This window comes from Setaria viridis, chromosome 1 (genome assembly GCF_005286985.2).
Source record: "Setaria viridis chromosome 1, Setaria_viridis_v4.0, whole genome shotgun sequence".
NCBI classification, from domain to species: Eukaryota; Viridiplantae; Streptophyta; class Magnoliopsida; order Poales; family Poaceae; genus Setaria; species Setaria viridis.
In genome coordinates this window covers 21,922,365-21,939,296 of record NC_048263.2, presented here as the reverse complement: position 1 = coordinate 21,939,296, position 16,932 = coordinate 21,922,365, and the positions used below count along the sequence as shown (strand labels likewise).

General features: G+C 39.7%; 1 protein-coding gene across 2 annotated transcripts in view; it reads left to right on the top strand.

The window, feature by feature from the left end:
• The first annotated feature begins 1,324 nt into the window (after positions 1–1,324).
• Positions 1,325–16,932, top strand: part of LOC117851161 (uncharacterized) — a 44,928-nt gene continuing 29,320 nt past the window's right edge. Inside the window, exons 1-19 of one of the 2 annotated variants that reach the window (XM_034732969.2) lie at positions 1,325–1,586; positions 2,774–2,855; positions 4,293–4,396; positions 4,771–4,866; positions 4,984–5,031; positions 5,708–5,761; positions 6,832–6,935; positions 7,021–7,138; positions 7,832–7,933; positions 8,010–8,198; positions 8,278–8,435; positions 10,273–10,431; positions 10,527–10,619; positions 11,536–11,887; positions 13,230–13,343; positions 15,762–15,857; positions 15,988–16,055; positions 16,445–16,565; positions 16,633–16,845. In XM_034732969.2, the coding sequence (XP_034588860.1) occupies positions 1,572–1,586; positions 2,774–2,855; positions 4,293–4,396; positions 4,771–4,866; positions 4,984–5,031; positions 5,708–5,761; positions 6,832–6,935; positions 7,021–7,138; positions 7,832–7,933; positions 8,010–8,198; positions 8,278–8,435; positions 10,273–10,431; positions 10,527–10,619; positions 11,536–11,887; positions 13,230–13,343; positions 15,762–15,857; positions 15,988–16,055; positions 16,445–16,565; positions 16,633–16,845 (2,286 nt within the window). In that variant the 5' untranslated portion in view covers positions 1,325–1,571. Of the gene's footprint in view, positions 1,587–2,773; positions 2,856–4,292; positions 4,397–4,770; positions 4,867–4,983; positions 5,032–5,707; positions 5,762–6,831; positions 6,936–7,020; positions 7,139–7,831; positions 7,934–8,009; positions 8,199–8,277; positions 8,436–10,272; positions 10,432–10,526; positions 10,620–11,535; positions 11,888–13,229; positions 13,344–15,761; positions 15,858–15,987; positions 16,056–16,444; positions 16,566–16,632; positions 16,846–16,932 lie in introns of those variants that run through there. The other variant, XM_034732970.1, reaches the window with a different exon arrangement.

Below are 16,932 nucleotides of genomic sequence, written 5' to 3'. Positions count from 1 at the left end.
CGTCGTAGTGGTGGAGGATGGTGGTTGGGCAGTCGGTAGCGGGGAACAAACCTTGTGATGATAGATCTGGTGGCGGATTAGGGTGAGAGCGAACGCTAAGGCCATGGTGCCGTTGCTAGAACCAAAAGAGGCGGGGTGGAGGTGGGGGAGCTCATCCAAACAAGGGTAGAACATGGGAGTAGGAAGAAGGGGAGGGGAAGGGGAAGGGTACGAGAGGACGGTCCTCTCCAGCGTTGGTGGCGGTGTCAAAGGTGGAAGCTGGTAGGGTGGGGATATCGCGTTGAGGGTGGAGAAAATGGCATCCGCATGGTTTACAGAAGAAGATGACGATATTCGATTTTTTAAAGGAGGAAGATAAGGGAGGGAGCGGGGTGAAACAGAGTAGCGACTTAAGCATTAGTGATACTATGCTCTAGGGATACTTGCACATATTCTTTGTAATTTGAAATCCAACAACTTAAAATTTGGAATAGAGCAAGAGTAGCAATTTTAGCATTAGTGTTCTTCCAGACCTTAGCTCCTCTTGTTATACTTTTGCGACAAAAACACAAAGAGATGTTATGTAAAATGCAACCAACAACGCGAAAGGATCCAAAGAAAAAGAAGGAAGAAGTGTATTTTTTTATCCCTCAAGTATTGCAAAAGTGTGACATTCATCCATCATATTTTATTTGGTACAAATCAACCCCTTAACTAATTAAAGCGGTGCACTTATCATCCCAACCTTAATTTAACAATGGATTAGTGTCATATAACATCCATTTAGGCTATGTAATTATCTTATTACTAATCACTGCTTAGCTACGTCGATCACTACACGATGTGAAATGGTTCCGTTAAATTTTCCCATAAAAGTTTTATGGGTAGCCAATCTAGAGGATTTACAGAATTTTTTATAAGCTTTACATCTTCGACTCTACGTATTACATCGCTAAGCATGGATTAGTCAGATAATTATGTGGTATAAACCGTATTATATGTCACTGGACCATTGTTAAACTAATGTTAAGAAGATAAATGCACCTGTTTAGATACCCTTTTACAATACTTAAAGGATTAAAAATACAATTTTTTTCCAATAAAGAAAGACGATCCCACCGTGCGCTTTACAGAAAGCGACACGCACCGGGCACTCGCATATACGTGAGTCCCTCCACCTGTTGACCAGGCGTGCGTCCGAAGCGTGGCGCGAGTACGTCGCAGCCGAGCCGCTCGGGACTTTGGACCCCGCCCGAACCGAGCCAAAAAGGAACCCCACCACCACCACCGCGAACTCCCCCGTGCCGGCCCCATCCCGTCCCGTCCCGTCCCCCGCCTCCCCGCCTCGTCCGCCTCCTTCGTCGTCTTCCTCGCCACCTCCGCGCTCCCCCTCCCCCGGATTCTCCGCTGCCACCCCCGCGGAAACCCTAACTCCCCTCTCGGCCCCGGCGGCCCATGACGGCGCCCCGCCGCGCGCGAGGAGGAGGGAGCGGATTCGCGACCGCGCCGCCGTCGCCGCGGTGCTAGCGCGCGCCCGGCCCCCGCCGTCCCCGCGCTCGGCCCGCCCGCGGGTCGTCCCCGCGACATCCGCCATGTTTGAGGGCCACGTATGATCTCTCCCTCCCGCCTTCCGTATTCCCCATTTCTGCAGCGCCTTCGGCCTGGGTCATTTTTGTTTCTGTCGCGTGTGATCGACGACGGCCCGCGTGATCGAGAGGCAGACCAGTGGGGTTGTGTTGCTTGTGGTGGCCGGTGGGGGTCGGTCGGGGTTACTGAATCTCTGTGGTCACCATGTTTCGGATTTGGGGGCAGTTTGGAGGGGGTTGGAATTTGGTCTGTTAATGTGTGGCTCTTGGTTGTTTGCACTTCGATCATTCCTCGAGGAAGAATTTCATGTTGCATTATGGAAGAACCTCTGAAGGGGCAAACAGAAGTGTTGATAGTTGCGGTGCACATGCATATATTGTTCAGTTTCATATCTTTGACAGAATTCCAACTGCACAGGATTCTGTTCACTTAGCTCGAGCAAAATATGTTATTACATTTAGTACTGTATATGATACTACAACATTGCCTGTCATAGTTGCATCTGTGTTATTGCAATTGCAATGCGGAATTTCATAGCTGCCATGTACCTTTTGTTTATTTTACAAATTTCCTAGTCCCTGTTACCTCCAGAAGATATGCACTTTGCTGCTCTTAAAGTTTGGATGTTCTTCCATTGCAGTTAGCTTGTATTTGCATTGATGCTATTTAGTATGGCATAGTGTTTCTTGCTACAAGTTGGTGAGTGTTGATAGTCATTACCTCGGCAACTGTATGTGAGTATGTCGTGTGTGTTTGATTGCTCTAACAACTATGAGTGCATTAAATGGAGTTGATCTCCATTGGCCATTCAACAATCCTGATCATTTATTGTTATCAGTAATGAATGTAATTCTAAGCATCCCTGTTGTGGTGGGAAATATGGTCTGTGATATCCTATACACTGCTCCAGATTTCATTGTGTATTTTCTTTTACGTCCTTGTGTATGAAACAGCTCTGCGGGTAAACAGTGGGGTAGTGAGTAATTTATGAGTTGTTACAGTTACTTCTAACCTTGATACTCATTCCTTGTAACTGACAAGTACCGCTTAAACCATGAATCACCAAGATGTTTTGCAATCTATCTTCACAACTTACCAATTTCATGTTGTTATAAAATTTGAGCATTTTTTTGCATGTTATCACATTCATCTTAGTGTTATGTTCTGAGCCATGAGCCCATGACATAGTTGTATCTTTTTAACATAGGTGCTGTATCTGCTACGCAAATATTTGGGTGAATATGTTGAAGGGCTTTCTGTTGAAGCTCTCAGAATAAGTGTCTGGAAAGGTAAGTCTTTCTTATTGTCTTTTTCCTTTTTGCTTAACCATTATCTCCTGGTTGTATTGTAAATTGCAAATCTGATACCAATTATTTCGTGTTCTTATCTATGCTTCTATTTTTCTGTGGTCTGATACAACTCGTTATTTCTTTATTTAGACCAAATGATTGAACCTTAGTTTTACAGTATTGTTTATTTGGTGCTTGCTGAAGTAGAATGAAGTGGGTTAATTTAAAAAACTTGACCTTATGATGAAGTGTTGACCAGTGTTAGAAAGCTTGCCAATTTTCACTACTATAAACTCAAGTAACCTAACTGTTTACTAGGATGTTTCATGCAATATTTTAATATTATATGGCCTAAAACGAAAAAATGATGAAGATCCTTTCTTATTTTTATATGGTACTCATATGTGGTGATACAAACTAATCTCTTTATGGAAATAGAGTAGTGTTGTCTGGAAGCATATAAGCTTAAACTTTGTTTGGCATTGTTTTCTATTGGCATTTGTCAATTATTAATGTATAGGAAAATTGACTTCTAGTAAATATTCCTATTAGTTGTAAAAAGAACATTGTCATTCAGTCAATGTATCTGGAAGTAGTATACTATGGTACTTCAAGGAAGCTGCTTAAGCTGTGACAAACAAAGACTAAACCTGATATTTCAAATCCTTCGACCATATGCCTGACTTTTTTTTCCCTTCTGAACTACTGCAAACTGATATTTATTGAATGCATCACTTTGCATTCATGCGTCTACATACAATAGCTTGGTACAGGGTAGCTGTTAGTTTTCTTTTTTTTTAAGTCTGCTTCTGCATGATGTGGCCTGATGCATCCTCAACCAGTGAGATCCTTCACTGGCAGGTTGTCACAGCGCAGCACCTGGTGCCAGCTGCAGCTTGCAGGCAAGGGTGCTGCGAGACATTTTCAGGATTTAGAACTGGATTGAGCCAGCAGTGAAGCAGAGCCTGACCTTGATGTTTTCCATAAAATAACATTAAGGTAAAAAACCTGTTTCGAAAAGAGGACCTTCCATTCCATCACCACCGCGCACCAAGGCCCAAAACAACCTGGCTTGTGTTTTTGTTGCCAACAAAGGGATTGGACCTATAATAGTGGTTCAGTAGAGCATACACAATTATTCTGAATTAAAAATTTTAGTTGAATTAAACTTATAATAAACATATTTTTCTGAACTGCTGTCTGACCGTTTGAATCGACGGTTGGACCAGGAAAGCTGTCACTTCCCTTTTCTAAAATGAAACACCCAATGATGTTCTATCTCCACCATGCCCCTTTTTTTAACTGTAATACTCTAGGATCATTTAATGTGTTTTTTTCAACATTTACATTTTGTTCAAATTTCAGCACTTACTGTGCTGTTTATGTAGATATTGTATTTGTGATTTTGTGACCCTGCTTTCATTTCTGTCTGTAAAGGTGATGTTGTTCTAAAAGACTTAAAACTTAAAGCTGAAGCACTGAATTCTCTCCGGCTTCCAGTGACAGTGAAAGCTGGGTTTATTGGCACCATAACGTTAAAGGTACATTTTTTTTACTATACCATACACGATTGATTCTGGTTTAGTTTTGTGGTTGTTATCTTACATTATTATATTTGAAATTGTTCAAGTAGTTTCCTAGTGGAGATGTTACAATGTAGCATGAGTGACATTTTGAAACTGGATCGTTTACGTCTTTGTCCTGCTGATTTATTATTCATACGGAACACATCTATCATATTCTGCATTACATGTATGCAAAAGGTCCATCTGGATTAGAATCTGCTTAATATACAAAGCACCTAACCCCACAACGAGTAGCTGTTTATCTTCTTCTGTTATCAGAACTTTTATTGTCCTGTGTCATAATTTTTTGTTTGTGTGAATTGTAAATGCCAAAATGTGATTTCTGATAGGTCCCTTGGAAGAGCCTGGGTAAAGAACCTGTCATTGTTCTTATCGATCGTCTATTTATTCTTGCTCATCCTGCTCCTGATGGGCAGACTCTCAAGGTATTTAATGTTGGTATTTTAGGTTGAACTGGAAACAATATTTCTACGACTGATACTTCCTCACAGTTCTTGTTTCTGACTACATTTTTGCATCTCATCTTTCTTTTTCAACTTTAGGAAGAAGATAGAGAGAAACTTTTTGAAGCCAAGCTTCAGCAGATTGAGGTTTGTTTCATGCTATGTCTTTGTTGCTTATTGTCTTCTGACAGTCAACAGTTAAGATATTGATCCAGTAAGTTATATTTACGTAAGGTGAAAAAAGCCAATTCAAAATGAATTAACACTTGGGCTTGGATTACTTTGAGTTTTTTTGTGCCTAACTTAGGCATAGGCATCAGTACTTGCCTTCCATTTGCTTGTGGTATATTTATCCTAGGAGTGTGCATTCTATTAAGATCCTTTGCTATGAGTTAGCATTATTGATTCTTTTATGTGATACACTTAAAAGAATACTAACTCTTAGTACCATGCGATCTAATATCATGTATTTTGTGATATACTCCATTTGCTCCAAGTCTTTTCTGTTCCAGCTGCGCAAATTGATTGCCAGTTTGCCACCAAACTAACTTCAGCTCTACCTTAATGACCTTGTCAGTAAGCTCCCTTTCTTGTATGGTTGAAAGTTAATCAGCCAGCCTTCGGTTTGTTACAATTTAACTGTTTTTTCTTTCTCGGCAGTCTTGCAATCTCCTGTTGACTTACGATTTAGCTGTTGCACCCTTGTCTCTGCTGTTATTTTCTTGCTATCTCAGTTCTGTTTGACCTGTTATGTCATTCTCTGTTTTTCCCCTACAAATTGTTTGCACAAACAGCTTTTAATTCTTCTCCCCTTGTTCTGCAGGCTGCAGAGGCAGCAACTCTTGAAGCAACAAGTAGAAACTCGAAAGGAGGGCCTGTATGATCCTTATCCTATTTGTCTCTGAATGTTTAACGTTTTGTGCTTCTTTGTTATTTATCCAGAATATACTACTAAACCACATTCATAGTGACTATGCCCTGGGTGGTAGAACTCCAGTTCCCAACTCCACGTCACTTGTGAGGAGTTTGTAGACTAAATAAAGTGATATAAATATCTGTTTTAGTACATACTAAAAACAAAATGACTCATCCAAACATTCTCAGTCCCAGCTCCAACTCCATGAAACCATGGAGCTAGGAATACCCAGCTCCAAGAATTCATGGAGCTGGATATATTAGTGAGTGCCTTGAAGATATAAGGACAAAAGTAAATGTACCTATTTGGATTGTACTCCTTTTCTTTTTGTTTCTCTAAGCTGGCACGTTGCACATGAATGCACGGTCAGGATATGGTCTCAGAGTTATTTTTCAGATTTGCTTATGAGTGATTAAGCTAGAGCCTGGAGCTTCTCTGCAGGAAACAAACAGCAGCACGAATAGATAAAACACACACAATAGGAATTTTAATTTTATATTTGGATTTGAGTGCTTGGACTCTCTTGAAGCATATCAATCCTCGATAGTGAGGTGTGCAATCGTTTGTAAAGTGGGTAGGGCTTAGGGCCTGTTTGGTAGAGGTCCTCCTGATTCTGATTCATGATTCTGATTCACTGTGACAAGTGATTAAGTGATTCTCTGAGAGAAGTGATTTCTCTAGGTTAAATTTAACTATGAAGTGATACACAGCAGGAGTGAATCAGGAGAAGCTACTTTTTTCAGCTCCTAGCCCCTTAGTTCATTTCAGAGAATCACTTAACGGAATCAGCCTTGCTGCAAAAACATGTTTGGCAGAGCTCCTCCTGCATTCAGCCTAGAAAACTGCTGTGCGAGCTCTGCCAAACAGGATCTTAGTAATCGCTATGATTCTGAAAGTGAGGGTGGTAAACATCCACACATAATATAGGTTCATTTCTAACTATTTGGGTGTATTAGATTGTCATAATCTCTCTTCCATATCAAGTGGTTATCCTAGATAATCTGTTCCTGTTTATTCTTTGCATGTTTTAGGTACGAGGTGGAAATTCGTGGTTATACAATTTAATATCTACAATTATTGGTAATCTTAAAGTAACCATCAGTAACGTACACATCAGATATGAAGATTCTGTCAGGTTGGTTGAATATATCAGTTTTCAATTTCTCCTTATTTTGTTGTATTCTTCTTTTGAAGAATGTTTCCTTTGATTTCCCCTCCAGCAATTCTGGGCACCCCTTTGCCTCTGGTTTCACATTATCAAAACTTGCAGCCGTTACTGTGGATGAGGATGGTAATGAGACATTTGATGCAGGTGTAGCCCTAGATAAGCTGCGAAAGGTTAGAACACATCCATTTAGCATGGAATTTCTTTTCTGTTGTTACTAGTAACCTGTCATGTCAGAAGCATCATTTTTCTTTTGTATTGATTGAGCTTTGACATTGAAATCTATGCCAACCTAGCTGCATAGCCTAGTAGCAGTTATGGAACTAGTAATTAGTACCCACTCAATCCCTGATGTTGGTATGGTTTCAGAATATGTAGTGGAAAACTATGGCCACCAGCATATGTGAAACACTGTAATTAGGCCATGATTAATAGTGTTAGTAGATTCATAAAAGAAAGTTACTTGCACTTTATTTGGCATCTCCTTTGCTTGTCAACAGTTGGAATAGTTGTAGTTGTAGAAAGTTGAGACTTGAGAGGTGTTGGTTTCACCATTCATGTAACTACTGCCTTCTGCATGTACTTCTTTACCCTTCAGATGATGCTTGAACAACACTAGGTTCAAGGAACAGAAACAAGAATCTTACACGAAATATGTAAATTCCATGCCTAAATCTTACTTGATATTTGTGAGGTTGGCAAGTGGTACTATTTTTTTCCGTAGGTTGACATATTCTTCAAAGCATTATTAATGTGATTATTATAAGCTATGATCTTCCTCTTTGATTATCGGCTTTTGTTTTATACAATTGTTGTCATCATAATCAAGATAATCATGTTTCATCCTTTTTCTCGTCATTGTTTAGTCTGTCGAACTGCACAGGCTGGCCATATACCATGACTCCGACAGCAATCCTTGGAAGCTTAATAAGAAATGGGAAGATCTAAATCCTACTGAGTGGAGCGAGGTTGTTCTTCTGTCAGTTAGAACACCTTTGTTTTGTACCTGTTTGATACTTCTCACGCTTTAATGGTCTGTCACAGATATTCCAAGATGGCATCGATGATCACTCTGGAAATTCCATTTGGGCAGCAAATCGGAACTATTTAGTTTCACCTATAAATGGAACCCTTAAATATAAACGACTTGGAAAGAATGAAAGAGGGGATCCAGATACTCCTGTTGAGAAAGCCTCACTTGTCCTCAGTGATGTTTCTTTAACTGTGACTGAGGTACCCTATTACTCTACTTCTTTAGTGTGTTCAGTTATTGTGTTTAAAACTTACTGCTCTCTGCAATTCTATATACCAGGCACAGTATTATGATGGCATTAAACTCTTGGAAACATTTTCGAGGTTTAGAACACGTGTTGATGTGTCTCACTTACGGCCTATTGTACCAGTAAAGGAAGATCGTCGTGCTTGGTGGCGTTATGCTATGCTTGCTGGTCTGCGACAAAAGAAACTATGGTAGTACTCATCTGTTAAGCTCCATTTGTCCTTACTTCTTCATTTCTATTATTTTCCTTTCCCCGTTATGAGTAAAATAGTTAATCGTGACTTTCTGAAGGCCTTTGCTTTTGCTTTCTGTTAGATTGTTGGACAAAATCTCTCTTTTGTCCGGGTAGATTGTTTGAATTTCTCCTTTACTCTCTAGTATGCACATCTACTGCTGTCCGTCTTCCCTCACTTATTCAATATGCATATCCTCTGTCACCTTCCCCTTGATGCCACATTTGGAGGTAGATCTAGTAAGTGGCAAGAATACTCAAGGAATCGTGGTGTAAGGTGTGTGCTTCTGTGGCTTATTTTGCCTTGTAGAAAATGCTTTAGCAGATTGTCGAACTAGGGGCATGTCACCTTATCTTGCCTTGCTGAGTGAGGATAGGCGTAGGAACCGAAAATGCTAGCTTTGCTTGTCAAACTAGCTTAGTTTGGCAAGGATTTCCTTGAGTGGATGAGCCCATTTATATCTACTACTCGGGTCACCTATGAGCTCTGGTCATCACTGCCAATGAGCTTGTCACGCCAAATCATCCTTGATTCAATGATGGCGATGGATCCATGGTGGATGTCCTTGGCCATCTTATACAAGAAGGACGTCTGAGGATGGGGAGAACCAAACAGCTCGTCTCTTCTTGCCTTTGGTGAAGTTAGGCAATGCTTGCGCACCTAGCCTCTGTTGGCTATGGAATCAATCATCCCAATGTCTTATCATTTCTGCTTCTTGACTTGCTAGCTGGTTGAACTCGCATTGGATATCTTCAACCAAATCTTGAATTTTATAGTATTGACACATCTTTGTGATATTCTTGAAAATCCTCGACTACTTAGATGAAGGGAGGTAGTGGGGATAACATGATAATGCATTTAAAGATATGGTTTGTTGCGAGGATTTGGTGAAGCATGTTTTTGTGTGATCTTCCCCTGTCTTTTTTCTAGCAGTTTAATACAGAAAAAAGGCAAGTGGAGGATTGATGTACTGACTAGACCCTTATAAGTGGCCAAAAGCAAAAAATGTCCAAAAATTTACATAGCATTTATACTGTCCTCAGTGACATGTTTGCCTTTTTTGTATTGACAATTAACTTGCAGTCGCTATGGCTTCTATGCGGTAAATCTTTAACATTTCAATACTGCTGCCTTTATTGGAAATGGGAAAATAACATGCTGTCACCCGAGTTCCGTTATCATTTAGAATGTCAGCACAATCTCCAAAGTACACATTTAAAGATTGTTATTGAATCATATCGTAGAAAACGATATTAAAAATATACTAATATGGTTGTGCTGAATAGGTGTGTGTTTGATGGTATGTATCCTAGCCTAGCTAGAGCTCTATTGCTCGCTGGTGAGTTGCTGCTGTTTTGGAGGGTGGCTGGGGCTATAGAGGTTTTTCTTACATCTTTAGAGTGTTGTTTAGGTCGGGGACGTTTGTTTGTTTGTAAGGGCTCTTTCCCCTTTTCTCTTCTTAATATAATGATATGCAGCTCCCCTGCATGTTCGAGAAAAAATAAAAAAAATATGTGCTGATGATGAATCTACAAACTACTATTTTCGTGCTGCAAATAAAAATAATTCTATGCATATTAGTCGCTTATTTTTTAAGTGGTGGGCTATGCATTCAATGGTTTTATTTGTAATTAGATGCCATACATCATTCCATTTTATTACTTATTGTGCATAATTTGATAGAAGTCTTGAATCTTGTGCAACTACTTAGTCAAATGCATGCTTTGATATTTATTAGCCTTATCTATGGCTTGAAATGTTTGTTACTGATGTTTATTTGCACTTCACTTTTCAGCTACTGGTTCTCATGGGAGAGAACTAGGCACCTCTGCCAGCTTCGTCGCCGTTATGTTCAATTGTATGCTACCCTGTTGCAACAAGCTCCTAATGTTGATATTTTTGAAATTCGAGAGATAGAGAAAATTCTAGACATGAAGGTCATAATACTTTGGAGGTGCGTTACTTACTGCAATATGCCTTAGGGTTCTACTGTTTTCTTTGGTCCTTTGTCTGAGTTACTTTTATCCTTCTATTATTCCATACTTCCAGGTTGTTGGGACATGCCAAGGTTGAGACAGTGAAATCAAAGGAATCATTACACAGAAAAGGCGCCTCGAAGAAAAGATGGTGGCCTTTTGGATGGTTTGTAAACATATTGATTGTGGACGATGCTAATTTATTATTCAGTGCTTTTAATTCTAGATTGTGTATATATTAAAAACTAAAATTCCCATTTCATCTCTGTATGTATTTCATTTATCAAATGGGTTTGGAATTCTTTCTGTACTAGTTGCTCTTCTATATCTTTTCTCACAAGGTTGCACTGAGTTTTTGAACCATGTCTGGTTAGAATGCTGTTTGTTGAGTTTCTTACCCTGAAGTATTAGTTTGCATGTATACGGCTGTCATGCTTTTTCATTACTTGCACGTGGGAACATTAATACATAAATTTTCACTATGTTTTAAGGAGCATAAACATAGTGAGCTCAAGTTTCAACAAAGTTACCTCTTATTTGCAATTCTTTTTGGTGCTTCCTAGAGCCAGCGCACTATGTGGTTCTTGATTGGTATTCCCTTGTGTCTGTAGGCGATTCCTTTGGTCAATACAACTTTTCAAAAGCTCTCTCTCTCTCTCTCTGAAATATACATATTCTTAAAGTAATCGTGTTGCTCTAGTGCTTACTCATTCTTATGTTTGTACTTGTGCAGTTCATAAGCATATATTGGCACATATGATTAGTGTATGTAGTGCATTGACAATTCTCCATGTTATCGAGAATAATAGGATCATTAAGTGGACCTGTAAAACTATGCCACCTGACACATGGGATGGCTTTGATAGGAATGACATCAGATATTTGTAGAATTTTAATATCTGTGAAACTAGAGAATTTATTGCATTTGTTATCTGGTTGGATATTACTCTCACACGCTAGCTTTTTTTTTTATAGGATACTGACATGCTTTAACTTGAATTTATGTCATTGAATTAATCAACTTTTTGAAGTTCAATTCATGTTTCTTTTTTATTCTAAGTATCTTTTTTATTTGGCTGAAGGAACTCGGCTGGTTTACCTTCTGAAGATGCTACACATCAAGAGCCACAGTCAGATGAAGAGGAGCAGCTGACGAAAGAAGAGTGGCAGGCAATTAATAAGCTATTGAGTTACCAAACTGATGAAGATCTGTCTTTCCCTCTCGAGAAGGTTCCCCCAAATGCGATTCGATTCATGATGGATGTATCTATTGGCCAGGCTGCAGCAAGGATTGTCAATATTGATAAAACTGAGGTCTTGTGTGGTAGATTTGAGCAGCTTCAGGTTGTTACTAAGTTGTATCCGAAGAGCACACGATGTGATGCGACTTTGAAATATTGTGGTCTATCTTCTCCAGAAGGTTCTCTTGCTCAGGTCAGTGCATATGAATTACTGATTTATGGATTTACAGCTGTATAACCTGGTTTTGATCCGAAAAAATTCCGGTCCATCTGAGCCATCCTTTTCTATTACATTATAAAAGGCACAAGTTGCTTTCTTTTCTTCGTCCACCCAATTTAGTATACATTAATCTGTCCATGTGATCATCTGCACCTAATGTATCATGTTGGTTCTCGTTTCTGCCTTCCTCATTCCTCAAACAATTAATAACACTAATACCACCACTGTTCCCCAATCATCATCTGATAAAAAACATGCATTGCATGTGCCCAGTTACTAGTAATTTAAAAAACCTCACTGATAATTCTGTTTGACGGGGAAAACCATACCTCATGGGACTAGTCTGGCTTCTCAGTTGGGGGACTGTAGTTGAATCAGGGTAGTTTCTAGTAATCCATCTAAAAGCCAGGAATGGTCAGGCCAAAGGAGTTTGTTCAGTCGTAAAAACCAATATTCCAATTTTTTTTATATGGAAGTGAGTTTCAATGCCCTCATCTTAAGGTTTCAGGGCCCAAACTGATCCATGCTAGCCATTCCACCTATGGTGGCTGTTGTGTTAGGTGTGATGGCCAATTGGATTCATGGCGTCCCTAAGAATGCTGAGGTTATGAAAGGAACCGACCATATGCACATGGATACTTGGAAAGCATGGCAAACTACAATTACAGTACCCAACCCACCAATTTATAAAGGAAATGAAGAGAATAAGCATCAAAGCCTACAGTACCTAAATGTTTGTTCTATTTATTAGTTAGTTATTGGACTAGTGTTGTGAGTAGTAAACTGACAATAGTGACAGTGAACAGGCGAATTGGAAGGCAACCAGATTAATGATCAGAAGGGTTGCATGAAGCTAAGAGTCATTGTTTATTATCAAATATAAACGCTTGTATACATATGCAGGCTTCAACTCCAAGCCTGTAGAGAGGCAGTTTTAGAGCGAGATAGCTAATTAGTTACCACAGCTGGTCGTTGTGTGTTGCCTAATGCAACCTTTTTTGCCCATCTGCACTCCATCCCTCCCCTCTCTCTACGATCCGGTCCCTTCGCTCCTGAGTGCCTTCATATTTATGGCCACATCGGTAGATCACATCCAAGGTGCTAAATAGTGACTTCAAACCTGCGCTTGTACACAATGTCCACTCATTTGCTGTTAAATCTTAGTGTCAACTTCTTACTGACGAGTTTTCCTGGTTCATTAACTTTGCTTTTCAAGTAATATGTATTTTTCTACTTTGCATGTCATCCCCTGGTACTTTTATTTTATGGCATTCACTTTTTTAGCAATATAACATCTTCTTGTCATTCATTGCAGAGTGTTGTTAGTGAAGGAAAGAGCAATGCTCTTGATGTCAGTTTTGTGCGTGCGCCAATTGGCATGGACCTGGATTGGCAGCTCATGGCAAAGATATCACCATGCCATGTTACGGTACTTATCTAACCCAAGTACTTTATGTGGAGGGAACTTCATCTCTAGTACTGGTCATTCAGGGGAAGTTTTTTTTTTTTAAAAATGGTTTGGAGACACAAAGGGTAATTTTTTTGGGCAGGGAAATATCTATGGGGAAAAAAGTAGAGGGTTTTTGTTAAGTTTCATGGATGTGAGAAAACTGCGTAACTCAAAGCATTAGGAAATGATACTCAAAAGACACTATAAGTGTCGGTTTGGACAGTGAAACAGTCACCAAGACACTCCTGTGACCATTAATCGATAGTGTGAAACACTTGTAAAATGTAGCAATATATTTTGTAACTACTTTTGGTGATGAATCTAGCCATACTATTTTCAAAGCTCAACTAAAATTTTCAAAGGCCCCATTTGGTTCCTCGTATTGGGCTAGAAATTGGTGAATTGGAATTGTGCTTACATAAATACAGCTATTTGGATGCAGCAATAATTAGAATTGGCTTCTAAGCCCAGCTGTACTTTAGGACATCTAAAGATCCCATCTCCAATACCAAAGCCTTCTGATTTGGGCAGAATCCGGTACTTGCCTTCCTCCCCATGCCCCTCGACGAGGCGACGACCTTGAGTCCGCGACCCCTCGATGCCACATTATCCCCATGCTGGTGACCCCAACCTCGTCGGAAACTGATCCCTCCCCCTTGTGGCCTTCTTCCTCTTACCCCGCTACTTCTCCAAATAAAAGCACTTCTTCGTCGGTGGCGGAGAGCACGCTCTGCGGCTGTTGCCATGGCCTTTTCTTCTTCATCGCCAGCCTTCTTCCTCAAATCTGGCGTCAAGCCTGATCCTGCCAGCTTCCTTGAAATTCATCCCCAATTCCTGCCAAACTCATTCTCGCCACCAGATTTGACCTGGCCTGCCATCAGATTTGATCCCTTCCTCTTCTTCCTCTTCTATCCCTACTGCTCTAGATCCGGCCATTCTTCACGTATGATGACTTAATGTGCTGCTGCAAAGCACTATGACTTGACACAGTTCTAGTTAGAAGGCAAACAAACATGAACTGCATTTGGTTAAGATTTCGATTTTCACATCACAATTTCTTTGGCAACCAAACACAAAAATTGGAATCGGAGAGCAATGCACCCCCCGAAGAAATGGAACCAAAGAGATATTGATGGTCAAAATTTAAATGTCTTTTACTGCATGCACCCCAAAGAAAGATTGAGTACTTTGCAAACAAATTAAAAGTTTGGTGAATTGATGTCTGAAACTGTGAACACAAATCAAAACTCAGTTCTAAAATTTACTAAACAAGTTGACATAATTCATGTAACGATTGTCTTTCTTAGGTTCATGGGATTTGCTTATCTACTTCAACATGGGGATTCAATGCTTTCTTATACTTCAAATAATTAACAAATTCAGCCCACATACTTTTATTCCTATTATGGGAGGATAAATGCTGACATGGTCCACAAATTGGTGACTGATGTGATGTATGATTTACTTTGGGATGCAACTGGTAACTCAGCTTCTGTGAAAAATACCTAGTCACCCCAAATCCATTTACATCCCTCATGCTCCAGCACATCTTCCTCCCCAAGCATCCCTACCCACCCTCCTATCACCCACTCAATTGGCGTATAAGACTGTTAGTCAATATTACCAACTCTTGCCACCAGCTCTTTGCGTATGTGAACACCTTTGTTGCTCCTGTGCTGAAATGATTGAGAGTTACTAATAGTTTCCTAAACATAATCTCGCCCTTCTGCACTTTTTATGGCTTTTCTTGGTTCTTTTCATGATGTCGCTCTGTGTTGCACTGCCTACAACACCCTTGACTAATTGGCTTTTGCTCAATAGCGGTAACAATGGTGATGGTCTTGTGGGTTATTTGTTTTCTAAAAATGGTGGGGTAGGACACATAGTGTATTGCATGAACCTGATGATTTATGACTAGTAGGACAAAAATGCGTAGCTGAGCCAAGTCTTACATGACATGGAAGATATTTATGCGTTTTGGAGCTAAGGATGATAATCACATCATGCACATCAAGCCAAGTCCATGAGGTTCTTGATGTGGATAAGGTAGATCACCTGGTTGGCCACCCATGCTCTAGAGGAGCTCCTACCCATATTAAGAATTGCAAGGAAACTTCCCTTGCATGTTGCAAATTCATCAGATATGGACATTTGTGGAAAAGACTACAGGAGTTTTGTGACATTGCTAAACTATTATTCTAAAGAACACATCGTACTTGCTCAATATTTATCTCAATTTCTTATGAGCCTACTCTTTGTTTCAATACTCATCTTTGTGCTAATTTATAAGCTAAACATCGATAGTTACATGAATTATTGACATTCTACTTTGTTGCTAGTTGTTTAAATTCTTTTCTTCTTGTCATTAAGGCTCATTGATTGTGTATCAATTGGTAGGTTCTCAAGGGGAGTTATGAGCGTTTCCTAGAGTTCATTAAGCGAAGCAATGCCGTTAGTCCAACAGTGGCTATGGAAACAGCAACTGCTTTGCAGGTACGTATGCCCTTTTTTTTCTTGGATCTTATAACTCATATGGACACCTGGTTTGAATGTATTCTCATTTCTAGTTGGACAAACTGAGAGGCAGGTGTTTTAATATTTGCTCTAATATTTTGAACTACAGCTGAAGTTGGAGCAGGTCACACGAAGAGCTCAGGAGCAGCTTCAAATGGTGTTAGAGGAACAGAGCAGGTATATGTGCTTCTGAATCGATTACATATGCTTTAAGAATCATGCATTACTACATACCTTGGTAGATTGAAGAATAGAGAATGAGAGACAGAAGTGTCAATGTTAAAGCAGGAAATATGCAGAAGCAGCATTTACATTACTTTCTTCTTATGAGTAGTGTCAATGTTCCATAGATGATTCTTAAGATTACATAAGTGTCCCTCCCCACCCCCCACTCCCTCCCACCCCACCCCACCTCCCGTCTGATTTTTTTTTCCTTACCTAGGCTCATTATTTTATCTAAGATCATTTTCTTGCATTCTGCTCCATTTTTTGTTAACCTTTTATATTGTATGCTTCAATCCATTCCGTCCTTGTTTTTTGCTCACAGTTTGATGATCATTTTCTAGATTTGGACTTGATATTGATCTGGATGCCCCAAAAGTTAGGATTCCCTTGACTGCTAATCAACCTACGGTCGGCAATGAATACTTTGTTCTGGATTTTGGCCATTTTACATTGCATACCAGAGTAAGTTCTTGAACCAGGAGTATGTCATATTGTTGCTAGCTTTTACTAACTATTTGTTTGATTACAGGATGGTACACATGATGAAGAAAGACAGAGTCTCTATTCACGCTTTTATATTGAGGGGAGGGATATGGCTGCTTTCTTTATTTGTGATTTAGCTCAAGACATATACTCAATACCTGAAAATTTAGGTCAAGATAACCTCCCAGGTCATTCCTCTGACGATAATCAGTTTAGTTCTCTTCTTGATCGCAGTGGAATGTCAGTGATTATTGACCAGGTATAAAAGGTGATCCGTTTGTATTACGTGTTTTAACTATTGAATATACACAAGTTAGTTATTCTTCTTAAAATAACCCAAATATTA